Genomic DNA, 24,278 nt, shown 5'->3' with positions numbered 1-24,278 from the left:
GATTTTTGACTTCGGCTGTTTGAGTGACCTACCCATGCAGATGTTTCCAAGGTATCACCTCTTTTTCACCTGTGTCCCAGCCTTGGACCCAGTCTTCTTTGACCTGGGTACATACATGTGTTTTGACCCAGAAAAGCACATGGATTTACTTCATCAATGCTCTCATTCTCTGTCTCTGTCTCTCTCTCTCTTCCTCTCTCTGTCTGAATCTTACTTTGATACCTAATGATCTTTAGAATCCCAGACCACAGTATAGCATTTCTGGTCTTCTACAACATAATGGAATTGGAGAATGGGAGAATCTCTCTCCATTAACATATATTTGTTGATACATTCTCTAGTTTCAAAATGTATTACTTGATGATCTTAAATTGGATTCACAGAAATACTTATTAGTAGGCTTGTAATCTTTGTATCAAAAAAAACTGTATTGTTAAGTATGAGAGTAAAACTCACAGAATGCATATGGAAGACAGCAAGCATGGACTGATTATTGAATCGTTGCCAAATAATTTGAATTTTTGCAACACAAACGGGGTTTGAATTTACTAACAAATATCCCAAATTGCTATTTGTGTATGTGTGTGTGTGTGTGTGTGTGTGTGTGTGTGCGTATGTGTGTGTGTGTGTGTATGTGTTAAGTTCTATTTCAATTTGGAAAGTATTCTGCAATACAACCTAGAATGATCATGTTATTTATTGTCGAAAATGAGAAACTTTTGAGAGTGAAAAGGTGCACGATGAATTATTATACCAAGACAAAAGGCATAAACTGAGACTTTTTTTTGAGAAAACTGATGTATGGTCATTCCCAAAGACATGACTGTGGCTCCTTTTAATAAAACTGACAGACACCTGACGGTAACCTGCATGGAAACCTGCACTTGAGAAACTCTGGCCAGATTGTGAGTCATCTTTCTGGAAGAAACTGGGTTTCTGGTTTGGACTTTAGCAGTGTTTTGTAATCTGTTTCCTAGAGACCTGCCAAGTTCTGGGCTGAACACATGGACTCTCAGAAATCACCCATCTTGAATTGTTTGGAACAAAAATAGATTTCAGAATTCTAAGGAAAATATTACAAGATTTTTTATGAAACAGAAATGAGGAATGGAAATATATACATACAGGAATGGTGGGGCAAAGGGGCGAATGGATGTGAGAAACAGGGCAAAAAAAATTTAAGAGATAGCTAATAGTTTTATGTGGGTCAGTATGATATATTGATTAAATTAGAAAATTAAGCTCTAAAAGAAGTCTTCTGTAACTGTTTTGATATTTAAGTTTTTGGTTATTTCCAAAATCAGTAGTAGAAGTAGGATCTAATTTACCTTAAGGTCCTTAAAGGCATTTGCCATCAGCTCTCATGCATTTAAAATTCCCTAAGGAACAGATCCTTTACATGCCCCTTCCTGTTCTGAATACAGATAGTTTCATATCCTCCTGGTATCAGGTACCATGATAGGCAGAATTCTAAGATGGTCTCAAGATTCCCATTTCCTGGTCTTCCTGCCCTGTATAATCTCCTTCTCTTAAGTGCAGTTGGGACTTGTGAATATGATAGGATAGTCACTCCTTTACTGAGTAACAATATATGACAAAGATAATAGGATACTCACTCTCATGATGACTTTACTGAAAAAAAGCTGATTTTTGGTAAAACTTAGTGTGAGGACCAAATAGACTTGTTAGAACTTTTTCAATTGAACTAAGCCTCCCAGTCACAGGCAGTGGTTGGAAAACCACAGGCTATGACACTACTATAGTGGGGAGGAGCAGAAAAGGCACACTCTGTGCACAACCAATCCCAGAGCATCCAGGGGCTTAACTGAGCATGCTCACAACTTCTCCCAGATTCACCAGTCAGATAGCTCTCTCATCCTACCCTGCTGGCGAAGTGGTGGGGCAAGAGGCAGAAAGGTAATTCTAAGGGAGCAGCCTCCATATGGAACTATGATGGCAGAGGAAAATAAGGTTTTCCTCCAACACAGAACTAGGGATATATAATTAATCAGCTTTTTGTTACTTTATCGAGAATGTAGGTGGCACAGATCAGTTGAAACACTTGTGTCCCATCAACTGAAAGAATGGTGTGGGACTACATAAAAAACTCTCAACTCAGCGATAGGAAGGCAAACAACCTAATTTTAAAAGGGACAAAAGATTTGAACAGACTCTTCACCAAAGAAGATATATAGCCAATAAGCCCCTAAAATATGCTCACATCATTAGTCAAGAAGACTAATTTCCTGAGGACTAACTAAGGAAATGAAAATTAAAACCACAATGAAATACCAATACACACCCACTAGAATGGCTAAAATTTAAAAGTCTGATAATGTCAAGTGTTGACAAAGATACAGAGCAGGTAAAACTTTCATGTGTTACTGGTGGGAATGCAAAATGGTACAGCCACTTTGCAAAGGAGTTTGGCAGTTTCTTGTAAAATTAAATATATATTTATCATAGTTCAACAATTCCACTCCTAAATACTTACCTGAGAGGAAAGAAAACATATGTCTTGAGCAAAGAATTGTACATGAATATTCATAGCAGCTTTATTCATAATAGCCAAAGGCTGAAAATAATCCAAATGACTATCAACTGGTAAACACATGAACAAAACGGTATAGCAGTACAGTACAGTACTCATTAGCAATAAGAAGGAACAAACTACAAATATGTGCAGCAATATGTTTGAATCTCAAAAGTATTGTACTAAGTGAAAGAAGCCATTTATAAAAGATCACGTTTTCACGTATAGAAAATTCTCAAATAGGTAAAGCTATGGTTATAGAAAGCAGGTCAGAAGTAGCTGGAAGCCAGAAGTGGTGGTGGGGATGGTGTTGACTGAGAGGGAGAATGAGAGAACTTTGGGGAGTGATGGAAATATTCTATACCTTGATTAGGGTGGCTATTACATGATTATATGCATTTGTCAAGTCTCATGAGACTGACACTTATAATGGATGAATTTCATTTTACACAAACTTGCAACTTCAGTCCTAAGATTATTTAACCTCTCAGGATATTGGAGAGTGATAATCAGGGCTGCTGTGTGTGGTTATATAAGTTGTATAGTGAAACCTGCACAGCTGAATGAAGAATACACCTTTGAGAACCCCAGTAATCTCAGTTATCCAGTAGCTTGTATCATTTTCCTGTTCTTGTCTCACCCAAACAAAAGCAGAGACCCTCCTAAACTTGAATGGGTAATATAAGTGCCTTCTAAAATTTTAATTAGTAAAATTTATCCACACAAGCTTAAGAAACCTCAACTAAGTATGAGACTTTACTGCACTTAGTAGAATGGGTATTGAATAGATACTAATACACATAGTGGACACATCTTGTTTGTCTACTTGGTACCCTTTTACTTGGGCCCCATGCCTCCCCGATGCTATAATTACCCAGTTTACTCAATGTAAATTATGTGGGGTTGATATTGCCCTTCCCTTGCCCCAAGTTCCAGCAAGAGTATTTCATCCCCCTACCTACAATATTTGCTTCATGGAAGGTCATGTGACACCAACAGGACATCAGGAGATACATTCCTCAGGATTGTAAGGTTAAAAAACCACGGAAAACTAAAACTTTTGGTAGCTTTCTTTATCCCTCATAGAAAAAGGCCTCCTGGAAATGTAGCCAAAATCTAAAAGCAAAACTGAGAGATGAAAACAAACAGAGCCCTGACAATAGTTTTTGGGCATTGAATCCCAGCATGCATGGACTTTTCAGTTACTAGAGCCAGTAAGTGTCTCTTATGTTTAAGCTAGTCCGAGTTCAGTTTCTGTCACTTGCAACCAAATGAGTGCCAACTATTACAAAACATAGAACATAGAAGCCTTTATATGACAGAAAACTAAAATGCAGAAAGCATTACTCAAAATTATAGGAAGTTGATATACTGAATATTTAATTGGTGTCAAGACCCTCACCCTAATCCTGAGATGACCACTGACTCACTTTGTAACACTGAATCAATATCTCAAGTTTTCTAGGAGCAGTTTTCTCATATCTAAAATGAAAGTACAGGACTTCCCCGGTGGCACAGTGGTTAAGAATCTGCCTGCCAATGCAGGGGACACGGGTTTGATCCCTGGCCTGGGAAGATCCCACATGCGTGAAGCAACTAAGCCCATGTACTACAACTACTGAGCCAGAGCTCTAGAGCCCGTGAGCCACAACTACTGCTCTCACGCTGCAACTACTGAGGCCCGCACTCTGCAACAAGAGAAACCACCACAATAAGAAGCCTGAGCACCGCAACGAAGAGCAGCCCCGGCTCGCCACAACTAGAGAAAGCCCGCGGGCAGCAACGAAGACCCAACGTGGCCAAAAATAAATAAAATTTTAAAAAATAAAATAAAATAAAATGAAAGCATGAAACTGATCCACTTCGCACTCTAAATGCTGCAAGGACTTCATGGCTTCATGGCAGAATTAGAGCTTTAAAATTGTTAATACAGTCAACCCTCCTCCAGGACTTCCCGGTATGTGTTATCAGCTATTGATAAGCAAGGAGATCTTCTTTCATAACGTGGAAAAAGTTCGGGTCTGGGTGGGATGAGAAATGGCATGGCAGTAGCAACACTGAGACTTCTTCATGGGAGTTCACAGGCATTGGAAGAGGAAAGGAATGAAACTGGAAAGGGAAATTGGGGAAGGCCCTGCTGGGTGACTGACTGGGGCACAGTCTTGTGTGGGAGGCCCTTTTTAGGGGACTTCAGGAAATAATTGGGGTATACTTTTTTTTTTTTAACTTTTTGGCCATGCCGCGTGGCATGCAGATCCTTAGTTCCCCGACCAGGGATTAAACCCTCATCCCCTGCGGTGAAAGCGTGGAGTCTTAACTGCTGGACCACCAGGGAAGTCCCAATAACTGAGGTATACTTGATGGAGAATGTAGACGAGAGATATTTGTAGCCACCAGGCCACTGGTGGCTCAAGCTTCTCATATATGGTCATTAAAAATAACTGAAATGTGATAATATGCTCAACTCCGTTCATAATAAAAATGGGAATTAAAATTATCGTGAGATATCATTTTTAACCTATTCATTATGACTTTTAAAAGGCACTCTATTTAGTGGCTGAAACATGGATGCAACTAGAGATTATCATATTAAGTGAAGTAAGTCAGAAAGAGAAAGACAAATACCATATGATATCACTTACATGTGGAATCTAAAATATGACACAAATGAACCTACCTATGAAACAGAAACAGAATCATGGGCATAGAGAACAGACTGTGGTTGCCAAGGGGGAGGGGGCTAGGGGAGGGATGGGGTGGGAGGTTGAGGTCAGCAGATGTAAGGCTTTATATATAGAATGGATAAATAACAAGGTCCTACTGTACAGCACAGAGAACTATATTCAATATCCAAACCATAATGGAAAAGAATATTAAAAAAAGAATGTATATATGTATAACTGAACCACTTTGCTGTACAGCAGAAATTGATACAACAATGTAAGTCAACTATACATCAATAAAAAAATGAAAAAAAATAAAATAAAATTTAGTGGCTGAAAATAACCACCATTTATCACCTTTGATGATTCTGTGGGTTGCCTGGGCTCAGCAGGGTGGTTCATCTGAAGGCCTGACTAGGCTGGAACATCCAAGAAGGATTCACGTGGCTGGTTCTGTCTGTCTGCTAGATCATCTGGGGCTATTTGCCAGAGTACCTTGGTCCTCCTCCATGTGGCTCGCACTTCTGATTGCCTAGGATTTACAAGAGTGAACATTTCAAGATTGAGAAAGTAGAAGCTGCAGATCTCTTAAGACCCAGCTTTAGAAGTTACATAGTATTACTTCTACAGCATTTTAATGGGCAAAAACAATTCACAGGGCCAGCCCAAAGTCAAAGGCAGGGGATATACACCTTGCCTCTTGATGCTAGGAATGGCAAAGAATTTGCACCCATCTTTAACCCAACATAACTTGTATGGAAGAAAATTTGACTGCATCTATAAAAATATAAATGCACATATACTTTGACTCAGTAATTTATTCATTGTAGTATTATTTGTAAGAGTAAAATATTGGGAAAAAGCTAAATGACCATCAGTAAGTGACCCATTAAACACATTATGGTACATCAATACAATGAAGTAATATGAATCTATTAAAAACATTGAGATATACTTTGTAATATTATATGAAATTATATATAAGATGAATTATGTGTAAAACGATGTATAGACTATTTTGTGAAATGTGAAAATATCTCTAAAATGAACTAAGTGATAAACAACAAAGAGCATATTGTTAAATTTATTACAATTTCTGGGATCATTCAAAGGATTAAAAAAGATAGATTTAGGCCTATAATCTCTTATCTGCAATCTTTGAGCCAGATGGTTTTAGAATTCAGAGTATTTTGGATTTTAGAAATACATTATTGGGCTTATACCCCTAGTGCAGCCTGAAGCAGCACCCCTTAACCAAACATATGGATATTTTGGTGGTAAAATGTTTGAAAATTCATGTCCAGTGAGATGATATAAGACTATAAATAGAGATTTTTTTCAGAAAAGCGGATAAAGAATTGTAGACTTACCTATACACACACACCTTTGCTTACATAATATACACATCAAGGTAAATACATTTATTTAATTATTTGCTTCAATATGGAAAAATATCTCTGGAAGGACATACAAAAAAATGATAACACTGGTTGCTTCCTGGGAGGGAACTATATGACTAGATAGCAGACATTGGAAGGTAAATACCATTTTATAACATCTCAATTTTATACTGTAAGATTGTATTCTTGTTAAAAAAATAACTGAATAAAATTTTCTTTTTCCAAGTCCAAATACTATGACACAGCAATTACACTTCTCAGCATCTACTCCCAGAGAAATATAGATTCATGTACACAAGGAGACATGTATAAGGGTGTTATTGCAAGATAAAAATGGAAATAACCTAAATATTTATCAAGAGTAGAATGGTTACTAAATCACAGTATAGCCATATAAAGGAATACTATGCAAAATTTTAAAACAAAATTAAGCCATATATACTGGCATGGAAAAGCTCAACACTCAAAAAAAGAATTATGAATTCAGTATAAAAAATTATTAAGTAAATATATACAGATACATACATACATGCTCAAATATAGCACAGAAAAGGATCTGGGAGGCTTAGCGAGCTTTAGTCTCTGTGTGGTTCCTTTCATACAATGAGATTTATTTTTTTATTACTTGTAATATTATATATTAATAAAATTAAACAAAAAATATTGGTTAACTTTTGTCTCAAGATGGTGGATTGGGCACTTTCAAATAGTGGCTTCTGTGTGTGTCTTCTAAGGCTCACTTTCATCTTCTTTTCCCACCAGACCTTATCCCACTTGATTGAAACACAAGACAGAAAGAGACAAGAACAGCTAAAGCGAACAGGTGATAAGTAGAAGGCAGTAATAGTAACAGGAAGAAAGATTAGAGAATATGACTAAATAAAAATGAAACAACACCATCACTGCCACTGCCAAGATACCAGTAATTTGATAAAATGTGCCATAAAATAATTATTTTATAGAATGCAGCATATGTGATTCAAATCATTGAAACATGGGCTCATTAGCTGTCTTTCATATATTCTTGGAAAAAAAATTAAAGCCAATATTCCAATAAAAGTGAGATTGATAATGTGCTATAAACTGTCATATAGAATCCTTCCCAAGTTGAAATGGGTGTGAAAAAATTGTATCTTATTCTACATTTACAGGAGCAGTGGAGGGAAGGTTTTCAATTTCCTCATTAATTCATTCAAAGACAGGTCCTGAACATTTCACACGGGGTGCACAGATCCTGCAGAGCCTGGTAGAAGACACAGACATTTAAACAGTTACAGCAAGGAAAGGTGTAGGAATATGGCTGCTAGACTATGCATTTGGGCTTGGTGGAAGCATGAAGAATGATTAAAAGTTACTACCAGTAATACTGTAACATCTAACACTTTGAGTCCTTACCAAGTGCCAGGCACTGTGCTGTAAGCTTTACGTACGTTTGCTCTTTAATTCCTTCAGTATCCCTGTGACATAGATACTGTTGTTATCCCATTGTTTCTGGTGAGGATTCTGGTTAGAGACTGAAGTAATTCCTTCAAGGTCATATAGCCAGTCAGGTGTGGAGCCTGGATTCCAGCCCATATCTGTCTGGCCCCCATCCTTTTACTTTTTTCAGGAACCATGCAACATCACTGGACTCAGGTGTGAGCCTTTAGCTGATTTTTGATGGATTGGCAGGCTGACGTGCCAGTTGGAGGAGGCATAAGCAAAAGTAGTATTTTTGAAGACCTACAGTTGGTTGAACTTGGCTGGAACTCAGGGTTGGTGAAGGAAAGTAGCAGGACATGAGGATGTGAGGCACACAGGCAGAGGCTGAACCAGAAATGTATTATACACCAGTAAAGGAATTTGGATATTATTACACACCCTATAGGGAGATATTGAAATGTGAAGACAAGTAGGTTCATAATTATAGCAGCACAGAAGGCAAGGTATTCTAAAGGTATTCCAGAAGTAAACAGATCAGTTAGGAAGATGTTTGAAGACTCCAATCAAGACATAAAATTGGCTTGAACCAGTAAGGGTAGAGAGAGTGTCAGTGTGAGAATTATTTAACCTCTCAAATTCATTTGTCACCCTCATTCTGAGAGTAAAATAATAGACTTGTGCTCAATAAAACTTACATATCAAGGCATCAAATGTACTGTTTTATTAACATTCACATTCCAACTCTGTGGCCACAACTGTATGTTGGTGTTTCCTACCTGATTTTAATTCTTGGGGCATTGACCTCAGTCCCTGAGGAATCCCTTTATTAACCTAGGGCTGAGAGAATGTTGATTTGAGTTGTTAGGATTTCATAGCTCAGAAGAAGACTGAAAGATACAGTGCAGAGTTAATGGATTTCTCAGCGACTTACTAAATGCAATGTATGGTCTTTCCTAAATGTCATCTTGTTTGCTGAAATGCAAGGTCTTTGTGCTTCCTATTTCCCAGTGTCCCAGGGTGAAATTCTCAACAGGTCTTGAAGTGGGAAAAAGATAAAACTCAAGCAGGTTAATTTTGCTGCTTGATTGCAGCCCTGGTAAAACGGTTGATACATGAGGAGATTAAAAATATTAGTTAAAGTGCGATTTGGGATTATTTGTTTTTTCCAGTTATCCAATCACCATGGACAATCAAGAATGAGTTTCACTGTCAAGAATCCTCCTGTGAATGGAACACATCTCATGTAAATGAGTGCTATCATGGATTAATTTGGGCTACCTTTTCAAGTTGAAGGGTGTCGATGTTGTAAATGTTCTCTTTTTAAATAGTATAGTAGCTACTACGTGTCATTCACTATTCACGTGAATATTTAGGAACTTAAGCAAATTTCAAAGGACAATTATTTCCCTAGGGAAAACTAAGGACTATAAATCCTTACGTTATCAGAGAAGAGAATTTAAATATTTTAAAAATCAGAATGCTAATAACAATCAATACTTATGGAAAAGAATTGCTTTAAGTCTCTCTGTCATAGAGAAGGCAGGCTGTGAAAGGAATAATCATGTGGACCTGGAGCTAGGAGAGGTGGCTTCCTCCTCTGTACCGACATCCTGGTGCTGTGTCACCCGATATGTCAGGACTTCTGTTTCTCCAGCTACAAAGCGGAGGTAAAAATGACTTTCTTTATCCCCTACTGGCTTCTGGGGAAGACGAGTGATAGGGAAGTTCATGCCGAGCACTTAATAAAAAATTATTTCAGTTCATCAACGTTTTGGATTTTTCACGACCACAGAGACAAAGAAAGTATCTAACTGTTTTTCTCCACGGAATTAACCGACTTTTGCTTTCGTTGAATTGATGGAGTTGGCCAGCAATTTGGTCTCCCCTTCTTAGACTGATCCCCCATCCAATCAAGCCCATGCCATGCTGATTTTACCTTCCAAACTTTTCTCATGCCTGTCTCCTCTTTTCAGCACCCATGCCATTTCCCCAGTTCAGGGCCAGATCATCTTTCAACAGATGTTGCCGTAGCTTCTTAACTGACCTGCTTGCCTCCATTTTTGTTCTATTCAGATCTCCCCTCTTGTTGTAGCCAGGCTCAGTTTTCTAAATCTCAATCGGACCGGTCTGTGGCTTCTCATTTCCTGTGGGATAAAGTCCACGCTCCTTAGCCCAACTTGTAAGAAATTTCATGAACGGGGTCCCGTTTATGTCTTTGATCTTTGCTCCTCCTACTAACAACCTTGTGTTTGATGCCTTCGTCATAGCAGACCTCCTGCATTTCCTTGCATACACCAGGCTGTTTCATCCCTGTAAGTCTGCCTTCTGCCTGGGACACTAGTCTCACCTTTCTTCACCCAGGTCACATTCCTCACTATTTAAGGTTTTGCTAGTCGTCATCTCCCTCTGGAAGCCTTCCTTCAACTTTTCATTTGAGCTGCGCCTCCTCGTCTGTTTCCATAGCTCTCTGTGCTTGCCATTACCAGCATACATTTTTCTTATGCTAACATGGCATTCATTCTCCCACAAGCCTACGTATGATTCTTTAATAGCAGGGGCTATATTTTGGTCATCTGTCTCCAGACCCCAGGACAATGGATGGTTCACGGTAAACTTCAATAATGTCTCTTCCTCTGATTCTCTTCCTCTCTTCTATCCTCATTCTTTTATTTCTTGTATAGAAATTTAAAGCTGCAATTAGAGACCATCTCGTCCCATTCTTTACTCTCCCACCCCATTTACAGAAGAGAAAACTGAGATCAGAGCTACGAGCCCAAGATCACACTACCGAATAGTGGCAGAGACCGATACAGAACCCCCTTCTCCAGAGAATAAGGGCTAAACTCTTTGAAATAAAAGTTAGGGTAAAGTTTGGTGGAATGCCTAGCACATAGTAGGCATTTAGAACGTGATAGCCCATGTCTCTTCTTAGCTCAGTTGTCTTCCTATGATATTCCACTGCCTTTCTGCAAGAGAAACTCTTCCAATTGCTTTCCTTTTACACTTTAGACCCTGGGGTAACTGATACAGCTACAGAGATCATAGCTTTGAAAGTACTCGAGAGGAACGGTATTTTATAAATCCAACATTGCTGACTGCTGATGGTATGCTATTAAAACTGTTAACTCACCAGGACCAGAAACACCCCAATGAGGGTGCAGAGTTTTCCTGTTACATTTAATTAAAAGATCATTTTTATGACAACATCGTATTAGGGGTGATAAAAGGATCGTAAATTGCTTCATGAGGTCACCAAGAAAGTTCCAATGCCCCATTAGTTTTCATTGTCCAGTCCCTAGATATCAACACTCACTTTTATCACAAAGTACATAAAACATGTGACCTTTCTGGTTGCAGTACACAAATGTTCCCCCAAATCATATCGAGCTTGTTTCACATGTTAAACTTATTACTGCTAAGGGCAGATGTAAAATGTGACTAATATTTTATATGCTATAAAATGAGGAAGTTCTGGAAAATTACAGATGAAAGTGCTTCGATCTCTGAAACTTAACAAGTCATTCTGTAAATATCACAACTCCAATCTCCTATTTTTGATCACAGTATTGCAACCTAAAACATACAGTGCAAAACTGTATATAAGCAAAAGTACTGGTACGCAGGGATGATAATTGTTTAATTATTAAGCATGTAAATTTGTTTTTTAGAATGGATGGGAAAATTATATTAATTTTGTTACTTATGGACATATAGATGTTATTCTGCAAAGATGCATTTTATCATAGGCATTAAGAAATGTTTTTATAAGTGTCAAAAAAAGCTAAACTATTAACCAACCATGATTTTATGAAAGTCCCATCAATTTCCCAGAAGTGACTGAATTTTCTGTGTTACTTTGGTTTGGACATGCCTAATTAGTAATATTCGAAAAATCATAGTGCAAAGGAATTTCCAGAAGGCAGGTTCTCCAAAGGGGCTTTACAAAGCACTAATTTCTAAAGCCTTTATAAAACGATTTTATTAAGAACTTCACTGAAAACCTTGATTTTTTTTTTTTTAATCACCTGGTTTTCTCCTCTTTCCAAAGGAAGTGACCAGCCAAAACTGTCTGTATGCAACAAAAAGATAAAAATTTCAATTAGGCTCAGTCCTGTCGTCAGCAGACCACATGAGAAAGTTTGAGAGAATCCACATTACATATTGATGTCTATCAGCGGTGAGACCACAGCCATGTTTCATTCCAGGCCCCTTTTGTAGGTTTGTCAGCCACTGTACCCAATAAAGGCCTAATCATATTAATTTATGCCCCTATCAATTATACATACAGATTCCCCAGATAGCTTGTCAGTTTTTATTCACTATTTTCCAAAAAATACGCCTGTTACAGTTACCGTGCAAATAGTAAGACTGTCAGAAATGGAGATTTAAAGAATCTTACTTAAAAGAGGTGGGCTTCCTTAATTTATAAATGTTGTATTATATGTCATACATGTGCTAGTTTTAAAATCAGGTGCAGTGCGGACACGGAAGTCACATGAAGGACTCTCAGGATGGAGTGGGGAACCTTCTTGATCCCTTTGTCATGCTTTAATAGTTCTTTAAACCAAACAATCTTTGGCCTATTTCTGTAAAATATCTCAGAGATTTTTCTTTGAAGCAATCATTTATTTTTGCATCTCCATCAGTTAAGTAAGATTTTGAAGGCACTATCTTCACACACTCTTTCACTGTGTGGTCACCAGTCTTATGAAGGTGGTTCACAGAGAGTCTGTGTCCTGTATTTGGGGATGGTATCTAAAGCCTATGGCTAACTAGGCAGGTAGAGGTGCCTCAGCATGGTGAGAGGCAAGGGACAAGAGAGTATCAGCAGCCCAGGAACACTGAGGACAACTCTGCCTTCAGGAGTAACTCAAATCAGAAGATGCTGGGAGTTGGTCAGTGACTTAGCTTGAGCTGGGGTTGGGGTAGGGGGGTGGGAAGAAAATCAAGCCTATTTCAGTGACCCTCTGCTTTCCTTTTTTTGTCTCCATTCCCCAAATCAGCTGCTACTCATGTCTATGCTGACATAATTTTGCTAGCTGACAACTCATTCTTGATGACATAATTCTGAGTTGGCTCAAAGCTGAGCCATTCCAAGAAGAGGTGTCAAAAAAAGGTCTCTACGTGAGTGACCTTAGTGGTCACCTTATTGCTATATGGAAGGATCGGGAGGTTGGGTCTGTTTAGAACATGTTGGACAGAGGAAAGTGCTTTGTTCATTGAATAAAAACAGATAGATTCTAGAAAAGAGATGCAGGCTGATTCATGGAGCTTAGATTCTACTGGGAGAGTGGTAAACCAACAAATAAAGATATAAACTGTGCTAAGTGCTATGAGGAGGAATGTAGGATATTATGAGGGCAAAACAGGAAACCTCATTTTGATGGGAAGGTCCAGGAAGGCTTCCTGGAGGAAGCAACATGGGAGCTGAGGGTTAAGTAGGAGTCAGCAGGGGAAGAAGAGCAATTTGAAGACATACAGTATCTCCATTTCCTTTCTAACTCCACAGACATGATGATAAGGAATTTAAAACTATAACCCACAAAGACAAAATGCATGAGAGAAGAAACCACAGCAGATGTTCTAACACAATGTTGAAAGTTGGAAAGTCTAGTCTTAGCAGAGGGGAAGAAAGGCCTTGTACAATGAGTGAACCCAGATAGCAGAAGTGAGAGGGTGGTGGATGCGAGACGGGAAGCTGGTTACCGCTGTGCACAGCTAGGTCTCAGGTCCTTCAGGAGCTTTCTGAGGAACCATGTAGAACCAGCTCAGAGTAGGCTAGAGCATTGATTCATGACTCCCTCCCCCAACCACGAAGGGCTGCTTCCGGGAATATTAAAACTTTTTTGCTTCTGGCCTGCCGCCAGGCAAGAACTTCAAACAGCCCTGGGGCAGCAAAGTTCAGAGAGTGAGGCCATGCTTGATGATGCTTGATGTGGGAATGTCCATTCCTGCCCTGAAGTCAGCTGGACCGAGGGTTTGGGGCCCACAGTCCCACAAGAGGCTGCTACAGACAGAGGCAAAGAGAGGAAAACAAGACTCCAAATGCCAGTAGGGGGCACACCAACAAGAATGGAATTGGCTCCCATCACAAACCCCATGACCTCTGAAGGCTGGGTGTGAGATGGAGTTGACAACAGGAGAACTGCTTGAGTGTCTGTACAAGGTGAACTCACTAACTCAAGTCCCCCTTCCCCAGCCCGAGCAACCAAGCAGCTTCTCTTTTCTCTACCAGAGGAAGGGAGGCTGCTTCCTAGGGAGCCCAGTGGGGACCACCCCCGAAAACCACCATTAGTGATAGTAGATGATCCTACTCCCCGGCTGTCTGTCTTCTTTGTCTTTTCTTTTGCAGTTCTCTGAGTAGCTGTAGTCTTTTTCTCTCCTTTCCCCACTATTTCTCATTTTGTTTATGTGGTTCTTTTAGTTTTTAAGAAGGATTTCCTCCACCTACTGTGAATCCCAAATGAACACTTGTGTCTGTGTGTGTCAACAGGAGCTACTGTGCCATTATATGGATGTTTCCTAAATTCTACTCTCATCCCACAAGGAGGAAAGTCTACTTAGTTGTCCTCCAGCCAGACACCTATTCTTATTGCTTTCATCTTGATGGATCACCCTCAGAGAATTCTGTTTCTCAATAGTATCAACTTCTTCCCACCTTCTCCTACCCACCCCCAACCTTGGCCCCAAGCCTAAAAGTGGCATGGATTACTTCCACAAACATATCATTGAACAGAACTAATCATACTAGTCATATGGCCCCACTTAGATGCAAAGGAAGCTGGGAAATGAGGGCTTCTTACTGCCCAGGAGGAAAACAAGAATAGCAAGTAAACACAAGGACTTGGCTCTGCACAGTGACCCTGGTCAATGGCCAATTTCAGTATTCTAGAATCCCAGGAATATTATTCTCCTGCCACCTCACCCCCACCCCACTAGGTTTGCACTCATCTCTATTTGCACGCTGACATTCAGATTTAAGCAATCCAGTGTGGCGCTGAAGAAGTTCTCTGCCTATTTCCAAGAGAATGGAATTTCCCTGGGGTGTATGAGACGAAGTTGATGAATGCTGGAGTAGAATAGAGGAGACAAGAGTTGCTTGATTTAAGAAAAGTGAATGGCGCTGGAGCAGACAAATGAATCTGTTGCAAGGACTAATCAGAAACCACAAATGAAACAAGCTACACATATTCCCTGGAAAGTAGAACCACTAAAACTGGTTGATCCAGAAAAGATGAACTCGGTGAGGGGGAGAAAGAAAATGGAGAAAAGAATGAAAAGGAGTTGCCTTAGTTAGCTTGGGCTGCCATAACAAAATACCATAGACTGGATCTTTAAACAATAGACATTTATTTCTCACAAGTCTGGAGGCTGGAAGTCTGAGATCAGGGTGCCAGCATGGTTGGGTTCTGGTGTGAACCCTCTTCCTGGTTTGCACACAGCAGCCTTTTCACTGTGTCCCCACATGGTGAACAGAAACAGCTCTGGGGTCTCTTCCTTTTCTAATAAGGGCATGAATCCCATCATACAGGCCCCACCCTCATGACCTCATGTAAACCTAATTACCTCCAAAGGCCCCCACCTCCTAATAGCCTTACATTAAGGGTTAGGGCTTCAACATATGAAATTGGGTCAGTGGGAGGAGAGACACAAACATGCAGTCCATAACAGGGAGTCAGCTGAGAAATAAAATTTATTAGTGAGTGGTTTTTTGGCAAACATATCAGAAAATGCAGGAAGTAAGCATTAAGGGTTTTCCTATTTATTATAGGATACTTGATTATTTGTTATTAATCAGAACAGAGAAGTTCAGGATGAACAGCTGGCAGGACACTAACCCAGGGATCTAGGTACCATTTGTTACATCTTACATCACTGAGAAGAAAATCCTTTAAAAAGATAGTCAACATCGTAAATGCCTTAAAAAGACAATGCATTTTACCTGAGCGTCTAAAAGATGAATTTATCTCTTATTTTTTAAAAAAGTTTTCTATTGCACTATCAGTTTAAGTTATACAGCTTTACTTTTTATAAACCTTAGCTGAATGAGGGTCATGTTATTGTAGTCAGCTCTCAATTTTCCATGGCAGGAGAACATTCTTCACTTGGCATTTGAGAATTTTCTTTAACAATTGTATAAATATCCACTATATGCAAAATGCTGTTCTTGAATAAAATAGTCTCTGCTCTTACAGAGCTTACATTCTTTGAGGGGAAGGGATGTGTATGAGCAAGTAAATGAACTAGAAAAAGATCAGATGGTAATAAGCGACGTGAAGAGAATTCAACCAGAGAGTAAGATGGAGGGTGATCAGGAGGTGGGGGGAAGCCTCTCTCAGAAGAACACATTTAAGGGCTTCCCTGGTGATGCAGTGATTAAGAATCCGCCTGCCAATTCAGGGACACGGGTTCGAGCCCTGGTCCGGGAATATCCCACATGCCACAGAGCAACTAAGCCTGTGCGCCACAACTACTGAGCCCGTGCTCTAGAGCCCGTGAGCCACAACTACTGAGCCTGCATCCCACAACTACTGAAGCCCACGCACAGCAACGAAGACCCAACACAGCCAAAAATAAATAAATAAATGTATTTTAAAAAAGAAAGAAGAAGAAGAACACATTTAAGCTGAGGTTTCAATGAAAAGGAAGAGCCTGCCATGACAAAATCATGGGGAAGAATATTTCAGACAGAGGGAGCAGCAGATTCTCTGAACCAAGAACAGACTTGTTAAATTAAATTATAGGAGAGGAGCATTTTGGCTCAAGAGTTGGTGTAAAAAGATGAAAAGGTGCTCAACATCAGTAATTATTAGAGAAATGCAGATCAAAACTACAATGAGGTATCACCTCACACCAGTCAGAATGACCATCATCAAAAAATCTACAAGCAATAAACACTGGAGAGGGTGTGGAGAAAAGGGAACCCTCTTGCACTGTTGGTGGGAATGTAAATTGATACAGCCACTATGGAGAACAGTTTGGAGGTTCCTTAAGAAACTAAAAATAGAAATACCATATGACCCAGCAATCCCACTACTGGGCATATACCCAGAGAAAATCATAATTCAAAAAGAGTCATGCACCCCAATGTTCACTGCAGCACTACTGACAATAGCCAAGACATGGAAGCAACCTAAATGCCCATCGACAGATGAATGGATAAAGAAGATGTGGTACATTTATACAATGGAATATTACTCAGCCATAAAAGGGAACGAAATTGGGTCATTTGTAGAGACGCAGATGGACCTAGAGACTGTCATACCGAGTGAAGTAAGCTAGAAAGAGAAAAAGAAATATCATACATTAACATATATATGTGGAATCTAGAAAAATGGTACAGATGAACCTATTTGCAAAGCAGAAATAGAGACATAGATGTAGAGAATAAATGTGTGGGCATTAGCGGGGAAAAGGGAGGGGTGGGATGAATTGGGAGATTGGGATTGATATATATACTCTAGTATGTATAAAATAGATTAATAATGAGAACCTGCTGTATAGCACAGGGAACTCTACTCGGTGCTCTGTGGTGACCTGGATGGGAGGGAAATCAAAAAAGGAGGGGATGTGTGTATACATATGGCTGGTTCACTTTGCTGTGCAGCAGGAGCTAGCACAATACTGTAAAGCAACTACACCCCAATAAAAATAAATAAATATTTTAAAAAAGAGTTGGTGTAAAAATAAGCAGATGTCAGGGGATGTTGATAATGGGGGAGATTATGCACGTTTGGGGGCAGAGGATATATGGGAAATCTCTGTACTTTCTGCTCAATTTTGCTGTGAACCTAAAACTGCTCTAAAAAGATGATGTCGACTAGAGAAGAGAAAGAAAGAGAGAGAGCTGAATGAGATAATGTTGAAGAGGTAGACAGGGGTCAGATCATGCAGAACTTTGAAAGCCAGAGTAAGGATTCAGAATTGTCTTTGGTGTTATTATAATTCTTCCCATCTCCTTTTTGCACACCCCTCTTTGCAGTGGCTCTCATCAGAGGTGGGGTCTATTTCTCTGCCCCTAGAAGCTCGGCAGGTCCTTTGACTTGCTTTGGCCAATGGGACATTGGTAAACATGACCTAAGCAAAGGCTTGAAAGGTGCTAGTCACTGGGGGGCTTGCTCTCTCTTGCTGCTCTTGGAACTCTGAGTCCACCGTGGAAGACGTCTGGGCTAGCCCGCTGGAGGGGGAGAAAAGAGGCGCCATCCCAGCTAAATTCTCTACTTTTTGACCAACTAGCTAACCACAGGACCTATGAGTGAGCCCCTGCCCCCGCTGAGCACTCTAGACCAGAAAAATCATTCAGCAGACCCACAGAATCAAGAATTTATTTTTTTAATGCGTTGTTTTAGAGCAAAACTGCTAAATTTTGGGGTGGTTTGCAAAACAACATACGCTAACGAATTCAGTGCAATAGGAATCCTCTGGAGGGTATTAAACAGAGAAGTGACTTGATCTGATTTATGCGTGTGTTTTTTTAAATCACTCCAGCAGCAGGTGGATAGTGAAAGGGCAGATCAGTCAGAAAGTTAATGAAGTCCAAGTGAGAGATGAAGTGGGCTTGGACAAGTCTGAAAATATTAATAATAACAATTGCTGTTATCTCCTCCATTTCATGGTTTTAGAGATCATATATTTGCAGATGATACCAAAGTTACATTGGCAGCCGGGGCCTCACCCATGATTCCTGCCTTGGACATCCACTTGTGCCTTCTGGACATCTCCATTTTGATGTCTAATTGACATTCCCAATAGAACAGAACCCGGGATTCCTACTGATTCCACCTGCCAGAAAAACATCAAACCTGCTCTTCCCATAGCCTTCCCATTCTCGGTAATTGACCATCCCCGACTTCCAGTTGCTCAGGCCAAATACCTTATGGTCATCCTTGACAACTTCCTCTCACATTCCACATCCAATCCATCAGCAAGTCCTGTTGGCTTGACCATCACAATATATATCACTGATCCAAGCCACCATCATCTGCCATGTAGATTATTGCTACAGCCTCCTAAAAGGTCTGTCTGATTGCTTCCACCATTGCCAACTGTATTCGTTTTCTACTGCAGTGTAACAAATTACTACAAATATAGTACCTTAAAACAACACAAAATTAGTTTGTTGTTTCTTATGAAAACAACAAATGATTATCTCACAACCTCTGGGTCAGGAGTGTGGATATGGTTTAGCTGGGTCTTCTGCTCAGGGTTTTATCAGGCTGAAATCACAGTGTCAGCAGTCTCTTCTGAGGCTCTTTCAAGCTCACAGGTCGGCAGCATACAGATCCTTGTGGTTGTATGACTGTGGTCCTCATTTCTTGTTAGCTGGTGGCCAGGAATCACTCTCAGCCCCTAGCTGCTGCCTGCAGCTCCTTATCCTGTGGCCCCCACAGACATTTCACAACATGCTCTTTGCTTTATTCGAAGCCAGCTGGAGTGCACCAGCTGCTACTTCTTGTCTTTCTAAGGGCCTACCTGGTTAGGCAGCCTGGGCAGCAAAGTCAGTGCAAAGTCAATTGATTAGTGACAAAATCACAGGAGTGATGCGCCATCATGTTCACAGATTTCACCCACCCTCAAGGAGTAGGAATTATACAGGGTGCATAAAGAAGGGGGGAGGGTTTTCTGGATCTATCTAGAATCCTGTCTATGACACTGATTTTAATTCTGGTTAAAGTAATCCTGCTTTTTAAAAAAAATTGTCAGATCATGTCAATTCTCTGCTGAAAACACTCCAATGGCATACCATCTCAGTGAAAGAAAAAATCCAGTCTTTTCTGGGTCTACAAGACCCTACATGATCCGGCTCTCCACTGCTTATCTGACCTTATCTCCTCTTACTCAGCCCTTGCTCGAGTCATTCCAGACATTTTGTAAATGTACAAAGCAGGCTACCATCTCAGGGTCGCTACGCTTGCTATTGCCTCTACCTGGAAAACACTCCCTCCAGATATTTGCACACCTCTCTCGCTCACAAATTAATAGATTCTACCCATCCAACTAGAAAGGCATTCAATAAATATTTTCTGTATCTCTGAGTCACTTTCTATCTCCCTGACCCCATTTCATTTTTCTTTATCCCACTGAGTTTGCCTCCTCCAAGAAGTAGATGCTAAGATGGATTTTGATGGGCAAGAGATTAATTGGAGGAAATTCCTTAGAAGGATAAAAGGGGGAGGAAGGAGGAACAGGAGGGCAGAGCCTTCAGACTTCAGTGCAGGGCTGGCACCTGTGAAAGGAGAGAGGCAAGGGAGGAGGACTGGGGAAGAAGAGCAGATGGGAGGGCCTCAGACTGCAGTGCTGCTCTGAGGAAGTCTTGGTCAGGCTGATGGGAGGCCCTGGAGGAAAGATGGCCTGTTAGAGGGGTCCAAAGATGACCGGGCTCTGGCACCTCTACTCAGTCACAGTTTAGGATCAGCCTGGGGGAAGACGTCTCAGTGTGAACACTGGAAGGGGTTGGAAGGTATGACAGGTGGAGGCCTTCAGCTACCTGTTCTCCTCATGGTTGGTTCTCTTAAAGAAAGATCAGATGTGGTACATATATACAATGGAATATTACTCAGCCTTTAAAAAGAATGAAATAATGCCATTTGCGGCAACATGGATGGACCTAGAGATGATCATTCTAAGTGTAGTTAGCCAGTAAGAGAAAGACAAATACCATAATATCACTTATATGTGGAATCTAAAATATGACACAAATGAACGTATTTATGAAACAGAAACAAACTCACAGACATAGAGAACAGACCTGTGGTTGCCAAGGGAGGGGGAGGAATGGAGTGAGAGTTTGCAGTTAGCAGATGCAAGCTATTATATATAGGATTGATAAACAACAAGGTCCTACTGTATAGCACAGGGAACTACATTCAATATCCTGTGATAAACCATAATGGAGAAGTATATGAAAAAGAATATATATGTATAACTGAGTCACTTTGCTGTACAGCAGAAATTAACACAACATTGTAAATGAACTCTACTTCAATAAAATTTTTAAAAAAGATCAGGGCTACTCACTTCCATAGTAACCACAGCTGTTACGTACGGTCACTCAGTTCTATCCCTCCCTCCCCCACCACGTTACAATTTAGGCTCCCTAAAGCGGGGATCTCAGCTCCATTTACTGCTGTATATCCAGTACCCAACACCTAATAGCCACTCTATAGCATTTGTGAACAAATGATGAACGACAGCTAATATTTTTGAGTGTTTGAGTGTTTGCTATGTACCAGGGATTGTTAAAAGAGCTCATACTTGAACTTGACTAATTCTCACAACAACTCCATGAGGCGGGTGCTGTATTCATCCTCATCTTGCCAACGAGAGAATTCAGGTAAAGAGGGAGCCTAAGGGCTCATAACTGGCAGGAAGCAGATGCAGGGTTTGACCCAAGACCCAGGCTCTTAACTTCGGCTTCATACTCTCTCCCGGAGAGAATAAATGCATTCGAACTCAGGATGTGGTTACAGGTGGAATCAACAGAATTACTAATTAACACGTAAAGTAAAAGAAACAGAAAAATCAGAGAGTTCTTCAATATTTGTCTGGAGCAATTTGGCAAATAGTGGGTATTCAAATGAAAAGGCTTGGAGTTTCTCTAATCTTCTGTAGGTTTGGGGGAAAAAACTGTTTCAGCCAGGTTCATTTTGAGAAATGTATTAAATATCCATGAAGTCATGTAGTCAAAGTAGGCACATGAATTTCCAAGACTGGATTTCTAGGAAGCTGGAAATAAAGATTAGGAAGGCATCATTACAGAGTTCATATTTAAAGCCATGGGACCAGATGAAATCACCTAGAGAAGCTATGGAGAGAAAGACATGAAGGGGACTCAGCGCAGAGCCCTGGATGGATCTCAAGGGCATTATGCTGAGTGGGAAAAAAAAAAAAGCCAATCACAAAATGTAACATACTGTGTAATCCTATTTATGTAATATTCTCGAAGTGACCAAATTACAGAGAACAGATCAAAGGTTTCCAGAGGTTAGTCTTGGCGGGGGCGTGTCAGTGAGGTGTGACTATAAAATGATAACATGAGGGAGCTTCTTTGTGGTCATGGGACAGTTCTGTGTTCAGATTGTAATGACGGTTGCACAAAACTAGACATGGGATAAAATTTCTAAGAACTATAAACAACCAAAAAAAGTGCTCGTAAAAACTGGTGAATCCCGAATAAGAATCACTCAGTAGTTGAGTTAGTATTTCAGTGAAGTCCATTTCCGGGTTTGGACAAATTCACTATGAATAACATCTACTATGTCAGATGTTATCTTTGTGGGGAGCAGGGTGAAGGGTACTTAGGACTCTCTGTACCATTTTGGTAACTTCTTGTGGGTCTTACACTTTTTTTAAAATAAAAAGTATTAAACAATATAAAGAGATTCTATCTGTAAAAGTAATATTGGTACATTTATTTAGTTTTTTTTTTTTTTTTTTTTTTGGCTGTGTTGGGTCTTCCTTGCTGCGCACAGGCTTGCTATAGCTGCGGAGAGCAGGGGCTACTCTTTGTTGCGGTGCGCGGGCTTCTCATTGCGGAGGCTTCTAATCTGTACCACCAGGGAAGTCCCCAGATCTTTTTAAATGTTTTTCAATAAAATTTTATAATATTTTCTACAGCCAAAAAAATAGATTCTAATTAAATTCTTTTTGCTCCTAGACTGAAATATTTTAATAAAAGAAACAGACTGCAGTGAAGAATAATTTATAATACTGGGAGCCATTTAACTCATTCAATTCTTCAACTAAACCTGAGTGCCCATGATGTGCTGTGCAAATGCTAGCAGAGGGAGATGCACAGGTAAATGAATAGTGCACAGCCCTGGCCTCAAAGAGATCCCATTCTAGGGTGGGACAGGTAACTAAACTAATAACTATGAGGCAATATTTTACAGGTGGTTTAAAGTTCTCACCGTGATTATCTTATTAAAGGAGATATGGAAAGGAAAGCAAGTAGCAGTTTAAAACACTATAAATACTTTTTTTTTTTAAGGCAGAGACATTAACTTTGTATTAGTCTTCAAGGTCTGAGGACAAGATTATTTGGGTTTCCAGTTTTATCAGACTTCAGCTCCTAATACTATTAAACCATGTCCTAAGCAAGAAAAATGACTTGGGTCAATAATAATTAGGCTATGCTTCTACAGCTCAGAACTTTGAAGTTAATAAGCCAGTGGAAAGCCTGCCCAGTTTCGATGTACACTTAGCTAAGTGGGAATAGGCAGGAAGGGATCCCTGCTTCTGATGATCAGAGGAGACTGGAGAATTATAAAAGGACTGAGCCCTGATCCCGAGGAGGTGCTGCTGGGTTGGTTCGTTTTTCTTATTGAGACTCAACCTCTTCAGTTATCTCCTAATGGAATCCTTAGTAGGGACCCAGTAGAGACAAGCTGTGATTCCAAAAGGAAAACCCGAGACAGTGAAATGACCTGCCTTGGTACCAGGGGCAGAAGATTAGGGGTGACTGAAGATTAGTATCACTTCCCTTTTTTGCCCACTACACCCAGCGAATTGTTTTTCTTTTCCTTTTTAAAAATTGTTGGAATTTGATGAGGAACAGGTTATTTACATAGTCTCAAAGAATCTTCCACAAGTTATTTATAAATTTAAAATAATAACATTTAATAATAGAGACACTTGGCAGACACACCTTCATCAATAATGAGTTAATATCACTAATATCAGGGCACACTGACATAACTCAACGAGGCACTGAGAAGGACACAACATCACAGGTATTCCTGCCAAAAATGAAGAAGCTAAATCTAATCATATGGAAATGTCAGATAAAGCCACATTACAGGGCATTCTGTGAAATTACTGTCCCATACTCTTCAGAGATTTCAAGGCAAAGCACAGAAAGGCAGAGGAAGTGTTCCAGGTTAAAGGAGACTAAACATATATAGCAACCAATTGCAATGCATGATCTTGTCTTGGCTTCTGGACTGGGGGAGGGGAGTGGGGAGAGCTATTAAGAATATGACTGATGCAATTGATAAAATTTGAAAATGGACTGTGAATTAGGTAACAGTATTGTATCAACGTTCAATTTTGATTATTGTATTCTAAGTATAAATGAGAATGTCCTTGTTCTTAGAAAATACACACTAAAGTATTTAGTAGCAAAGGGGTAATCATTCCAATTTTCAAATAACAAAGGGAAAATTTTAAATATATATATTTAAAATATATATATACATTAAATATATATATTTTTATATTTTATATATATATAGAGAGAGAGCGAGAGAGAGAAGAATGATA

The 24,278-nt window shown here is 39.8% G+C and overlaps 1 protein-coding gene and 1 long non-coding RNA gene across 6 annotated transcripts in view; both read right to left on the bottom strand.

The window, feature by feature from the left end:
- LOC309630682 overlaps positions 1–24,278 on the bottom strand; it is a 440,591-nt gene that overhangs the window by 321,543 nt on the left and 94,770 nt on the right. The gene's annotated exons all lie outside the window — the stretch shown is intronic.
- LOC309630453 (uncharacterized protein) overlaps positions 1–24,278 on the bottom strand; it is a 311,054-nt gene that overhangs the window by 248,728 nt on the left and 38,048 nt on the right. For 3 of the 5 annotated variants that reach the window (XR_014245675.1, XR_014245676.1, XM_082395759.1), the window contains exon 1: positions 5,554–13,061. Coding sequence is in view for 2 of the 5 variants with exons in the window: in XM_082395759.1 (XP_082251885.1) it covers positions 5,554–5,598 (45 nt within the window). In the remaining 3 variants the exon portion in view is untranslated. Of the gene's footprint in view, positions 1–417; positions 13,062–24,278 lie in introns of those variants that run through there. The other 2 variants (XR_014245674.1, XM_082395760.1) reach the window with 2 other exon arrangements.

Source organism: Balaenoptera borealis (assembly GCF_965194805.1).
Source record: "Balaenoptera borealis genome assembly, chromosome: 1".
NCBI classification, from domain to species: domain Eukaryota; kingdom Metazoa; phylum Chordata; class Mammalia; order Artiodactyla; family Balaenopteridae; genus Balaenoptera; species Balaenoptera borealis.
This window is presented reverse-complemented; position numbering and strand designations above follow the sequence as displayed.